The sequence below is a fragment of the Nicotiana tabacum genome, chromosome 24, assembly GCF_000715075.1.
Source record: "Nicotiana tabacum cultivar K326 chromosome 24, ASM71507v2, whole genome shotgun sequence".
In the NCBI taxonomy this organism is placed as follows: Eukaryota; Viridiplantae; Streptophyta; class Magnoliopsida; order Solanales; family Solanaceae; genus Nicotiana; species Nicotiana tabacum.
In genome coordinates, this window is record NC_134103.1 from 37,613,696 (window position 1) to 37,620,016 (window position 6,321).

The following is a 6,321-nucleotide window of genomic DNA, read 5'->3' on the forward strand; positions in this document are numbered from 1 at the left end:
GCGCAACTGCCCCGTTCAACTCACGACCACTTCGGCGACCCTATGGTCACTTATGCGACACCACACCTGCAGCCAAAACCTCGAAGGTGCGGTCGCACCAGATCAGAAACATAATAGATTTTCCATAAGTCCAAAATTCAATTTGATTTCAATTTGAATCACACCCGAGGGCCCCGGGACCCCATCCAAACATACCAACACATCCTAATACACAATATGAACTTCCTCAAAGCCTCAAATCACATCAAACAATATCAAAAATACGAATCGCACCGCAGTTAAATCCTATTGAAACTAATGGATTTCCAACTTCTAAACTCGACGCCGAAACCTATCAAACCAACACCGGTTGACATAAAATTTTGCACACAAGTTATGAATGATACAACGAACCTACTCCAACTCCCGAAACCAAAATCCGAGCCTTGTATCAACAAAGTCAACTATTGGTCAAACTTTTTAACCTTCCAAACCTTCATCTTTCCAACTTTCGCCAATTCAAGCCAAAATGACCTATGAACTTCCAAATCAATATCCGAACTTACTCCTAAGTCTAAAATTACCATACAAAGCTATCAGAACCATCAAAACTTTATTTCAGAGTCGTTTACCCATAAGTCAACATCCCATCAACTTTTTTAACTTAAGCTTCCAACCTTGGGACGAAGTGTCCCAATTCATTCCAAAATATCTCTGGAACCAAACCAACCACCCTGAAAAGTCACATAACTACAAATGAATGTATAATAACCAATAAAGGGGGAAAATAGGCTACAATACCCAAAATGACCGGCCGAGTCATTACATATATGCATGCTCTACCTTTTCTGCAGAAGCAAAGAAGAGAGAAAATGGACAAACAATTTGGGCATTTTCTAGAAGTGATCAAGCAGGTGTATGTTAATCTACTCTCACAGATGCCAACATATGCTAAGTTCCTGAAGGAGAGATTGTCCAACAAGCAAAAGGTGGAAGAGACATCGGTTGTCAAGCTCATAGAGCATTGTAGTGCTATTCTGCAAAATAAGCTTCGTAAAAAGTATAGAGATCTAGGGAGTTTCACTATACCTTTCTCTATAGGAAGTACTAACTTTGAAAAATCTTTGTGTGATTCAGGTGCTTCTATTAATCTTATGCTAGTTCGGGTGGACAAATTTGCGTTCCCTGTGGACTTCATCGTGGTGAACATGGAAGAGAATAAGGAGGTCCCTCTAATTCTAGGGAGACCCATCTTTGCTACTGACAGAGCTATACTGGATATTCAGGAAAGGCAGCTCATGCTAAGAGTAGGGGAAGAGAGAGTGTTGTTCAAAATGAAGGAGGCAATAGGGGCACCTAAAGAGGAGTTTGCTGCTCTGATTTTAAGGTAGATGTCCTAAAGGAGATAGTTGAAGAGGACAAGCATGATACGTGTGGGGTGAGCCCCAATAAGTTAGAGAAGAAAATTTCAGCATGGATGTGTGCACTGGGTTGGGGAGTTTTGTTTACCTCTTTCTTTTTATTTGTGTTATAGAGACATGCCACAATTTAAAGTTTGGGGTGGGGATGTAAATATGTATTTTTTTTCTTTTCCTTATCTTTGCATGTGTTTTCATCATTATTTTGCATGAAAATCGATTTTTTTGACTTTTTCCAATAATGGATCTTCTCAACCGTGTTCTTGAGGGATTAAGGTCGAAACATAAATATGGAAAAAAAAATAAACATAAAAAACAATTTTCATTTTCGTTTTATTTTCTTAGGTAATATAATAATTTTTTCTTGGTTTTTCTTTGTGCCGCTGTTCTTTTTTAAGGGTTTTTCTTGAACCGGGTATAGTTAGTTTTTCTTTTAATAGAAATAAAGAAGTCTCGTGCTATGCTACTAAATAGAGATAACTTTTCTTGACTTTGTTGTGCCTTGAGAATGGTGAGTGTCTTGTGACCCCTAGGCTCAGTTCTTGACTCATGTATAAGTACCTTAAATTGTTTGATTTTGACGTTGCTCAACTGCTTTGACTAGAGAGTCAGGATAGATACAGTTCTGAGTGAGTTATATTCCAATGTATGAGCGAGGTTGTTTGTTGCTATTCTGTGCATGTCAGTTGATGTCTAGAACTTGCCATGTGTATTTGCAAAGCGAAATAACAGTCTTGTTTAGTCTAGGATGTGATAGAGGCATTTCTATGTTAAGCCAAATGTATGCCTTTGACCCACCTAATTAATGTATATCTTAGTAGCCCCTTTGAGCCTGTAATCATATTTCGTATGCAACCACACTATAAGTCTGACCCCTTTGTTTGAATTGACTATCTATTTGAACCTTTTATCTCTCTCGAGCACTTGAAATTCTTATGAGCTTGTTAAAATCTAAGTAGAGGTATGGTTGAGTTTTTGAGTAGAACTGAGAAAAATGGAGAAAGGTGAAATATTTAAAAACTTTTGAGAGCCACGTGTAAGGAATTGAAAAAAAAAAGTGAATTTGCTTGAAGAAAAAAAATCAAAACTTAGAAAGAAAAAAAAGAGTTTGTGTATTTATTAGAAAAAAAAATTGATTCCTGCTAGCGGTAGTTCTCATCTTGTTTGTGCTTAAATAAATTGAGAGCTTGATGCTATTATGTTGTGAAAGTTGGGGTTTTGTTCAACATAAGTGTGGGATTTGAATTGGTGAAATTGTATATATTTACGTGCTTAGGGAGGTGTAGTCACTATTATCTATATGTATCCTACATAGCCTACATTACAACAAAATAAAGTCCTACTTGATTCTTGACTGAATGAGGTCAAATTAGTAGAGTATTACACTACGGGTAACCTATCGTACGTCTATTGTGGCACATGAATCTTAATTCTGAGAGTGAGTGAATTCTTTCTATCTTGAGTTCGTATTTGTTCTTGAACTTTATTGTATGTGAAACTACTCCCAATTGTTTGTGTGAGGGCATATGCGTTGTGAAGGAAAGATAATGTATTTGGCCTCTGTGTTAGAGTAAGTGAGAAGGTTTTTGAAAAATAAGTGATGCTTGTGAGTTGAGTCTTGATGCTAGGTTGTTATGGTATGGTTCTTAGTCTGCTTTAAATATTCTTGGTAGGATGAGTTAGGAGAGTTGCTTAAAAAGGTCGTCTCTATTTGAAGTGTAGTTTGATTGCTCGTGGACGAGAAATGATTTAAGTGTGGGGCGTTGATGGTAGGCTAGGAACCAGTATTTTAGCTATATTTTACACTATAATTACTACACTTTGAATGTATTGGAGCCTAATTGTTATTGCTTTATGCTTATTATGTGTGTTATATTATGTATGATGTGATTTCGAGTGAATAAGCAAGTTAGGATCTAAAATGGATGATTTGCAGCTTTAAAGTCTGAATAGAAGCCCAAGAAATTAAGCTGGAATCACGTTCGGGGGTCGAGGAATAAGTTTGGATGTTAAAAAGTGAGAAAAAAAATTACTGTGAGAAAAATGCAATATCGCCTCGCGCTGTGCACCGCGGGGCGCGGGGTGCTAGTGCAAATTTCTTGGATAGTGGAAAAATAGGTTTCTGAACTTTTCCACTAATGCGGCGCATGGTGCGCCCTCTGGGGCGTCGCGGTAGTGTAATTTTTCATCCAATTGTTTTTCACTTCGGCTCAGAAAGGGCAGTTTCGTCCGTGCCCATCCTACATGGTATAAATACACCAAAACGCGATTTTTAGAGAACGTTTGACCTACGTAAGATTGTGAGAGCATTGGAGACTCTAAGACACACTGATTCATCATTCTTTTCTCAACTCAACACTCGAGGTTGGATTAAATTCATGTTTTTTATTCTTTAACTCTATGTTTTGATGACTTTCTCCATGATTATGGAGTAGTTTAATTTAGGATTTGACGGATATGGTGTTTTGATTGATATTTCTGGATTTGAACTCTAGTTATTTTTTATATGAATTTATTTATGGAGCTTTGAATTTATTGCAATTTTGTTCACCGAATTGTTTCATTGAAAGAGGAATATTTGGGTGATTTTCTTTGTATTATTTCGTTTGGTTTAATTCAATGATTATTTAAGTAATCGAAAGAGCTTGTCGAATTGTTGATTAAATCAAGTTAGTAGAATATTCGAGATATGTTTTTATAAAGACTAGTCCATTAATATATTATTGCATACCTTCACAGTTACCTCATAGAATTCAGATTTAATCGAGAGAGGAATCTTGGCTATATGATTGAACTAATCATCGAGTGAATTCATGAGAATCATTAGAACATTAGAGTGAATTGAACTAGAGTTAGATCTCGAATAGCTATGTTGCACCTATCCTGTCACGACCCTTATTTCTCCCATTGATTATTTTGATGTTGCTCAACTCTTATCTTTTTGTGATTAATTATTAACTGCTTTAGTTTTAATAGTTAATTTTAGTTCACAATCATTCCAATTAAAGTGTTAATCATCCTGAATTATAATTTACTAGAGATTATTCGAATACCATTTAAATCCAACCCATGTGGAGATGATAATTAAACTATACTATCTTTGGCTAGCGAGCACTAATTTCGTATTGTGTTTTGCGCTTGTCGGCGTGCACCCCAAACTCGAAACCCAAACCTCGGACCCTAGACCCTAATCTTAACTAAGAACCGCAAACCTTGACCTTATATCTCGGGCTCCTAACCTTGAAGCCTGACCTTAGACCCTGACCCCGTGATCCTGGACTCCGATCCCCGACCTCCAACCATGATTCTCACATCCCAACAACCCAACCTCGAACCCTCGACCCTCGACCATGAATGTTGAACCCCGATCCCGGCCTCCAACCCTAGACATCGAATGTCGACCCTCTGGCTTGAGACCTTAACCCTTGATCCCAAAACTGACCCTAGACCAAGATCCCCAATCTTGAACCCCGAAGTTGGACCTCAAATCTTAACCCTAAACCTTGACTGCAATCTTCGAACCCTGAGCCCCCTTTGAGGCTGACCTTGAACCTCGATCTCGCTGTCCCTGACTCGAACCTCGACCTTAAGCCTTGACCAGTGGCGAAGCGAGGAGTTTTGCGAAGGGTGTTCAAAGTTTAATATATATGTATAAAGATAATTTTTACATATATATATATATACAGTATAATTTTCTAGACAACATAGCATAATTTTTCGATGAAGGGTGTAAAATTTAACATCCTTCATACTTTATGGCTACGCCACTGGCCTTGACTCTCGACCCCGAACCTACCCCCAACTCCGAATCCCAGACCACGAATCCCGATCCCTGGCCTTGCACCATAACCCTCAATCCTGGACCCCAAACATGGACTTGAAACCCTGATCTTAAACCCAGACCTTAAACCCTGACCTTGGATCCCAACCCTTTGATCCCCAACCCACGACATAGACCCCGACCTCTGGACTCTGAGCCCTCGACCCCTAACACCGGACCAGGGACCCGACACCCAGTCCTGGACCTTAAACCTTGAAACCCCTCATAACTAACTATGGACCTTTTGATCCCAGACCTTAACCTTGATCTTGTACCTCGACCCCCGACCTTTAGGTCTGGGTTTCAGGCCCCGTAGTTCGGGAGTAGGCGAGGAGTGTGGCGAGAGTTGGTGGACCAGGGGTGGAGGAATTGGCTGGGTAGGTAGGTGCATCGACTTGTGGGGTTTGAGGGTAGGCGAGGAGTGGGTGAGGTGAGGTCGGGGTGCAGGGTGATAGCTCGTGGACCGGGGTGACAAGGGTGTGGATTCGAGGGTGGGAGTATATATGGAAGGTTGAAAGAGTTTTAAAAAATATTATTTTTTCTCCTCTTGATAGGGAAGTCATTTTCCTCAAATTAGAGAAAAATTAACTAGGAGGGAAGTCATTTTCATCAAATTAGAGAAAAATTAACTCATTAGGAAAATATTTTTCAAAATATTTAAACCAACCAAAAATTAAAAAATTGAAAGACATTATCTGAAAAATATTTTCAATTCATACCAAACACACCCTTAAACTATATTATTGGAATGTCTCATCTAGCTAAGCTGGTCACATGCTCGTCATAGACTTGAGTGATCGTCTGAATGAAAGTAAAACCGTCTGAAATGAAATAAACAGCGAGGATAAGGTAGAAGAGGACTTCAGAGTTGCGAACGCCGAGCAATTGTACCTCAAGTCTCCGTCAGGTAATCAATCCGAGCAATCTACTGACCTCCGCTAGGACCGACTCCAAAATCTGCACAAGAAGTGCAGAGTATAGTATGAGTACAACCGACCCCATGTACTCTGTAAGTGACGAGCCTAACCTCGACGAAGTAGTAACGAGGCTAAGGCGGGTCACTTACAATAACCTGTACGTAGTATAATAATAATAACGGGAAAG

General features: G+C 39.2%; 1 protein-coding gene across 1 annotated transcript; it reads left to right on the forward strand.

The window, feature by feature from the left end:
* Positions 1-851: 851 nt before the first annotated feature.
* LOC142178104 (uncharacterized) lies at positions 852-1,370 on the forward strand. Its single transcript, XM_075247431.1, has one exon. The coding sequence runs from the start codon at positions 852-854 to the stop codon at positions 1,368-1,370; it is 519 nt and encodes a 172-aa protein (XP_075103532.1).
* Positions 1,371-6,321: the final 4,951 nt, after the last annotated feature.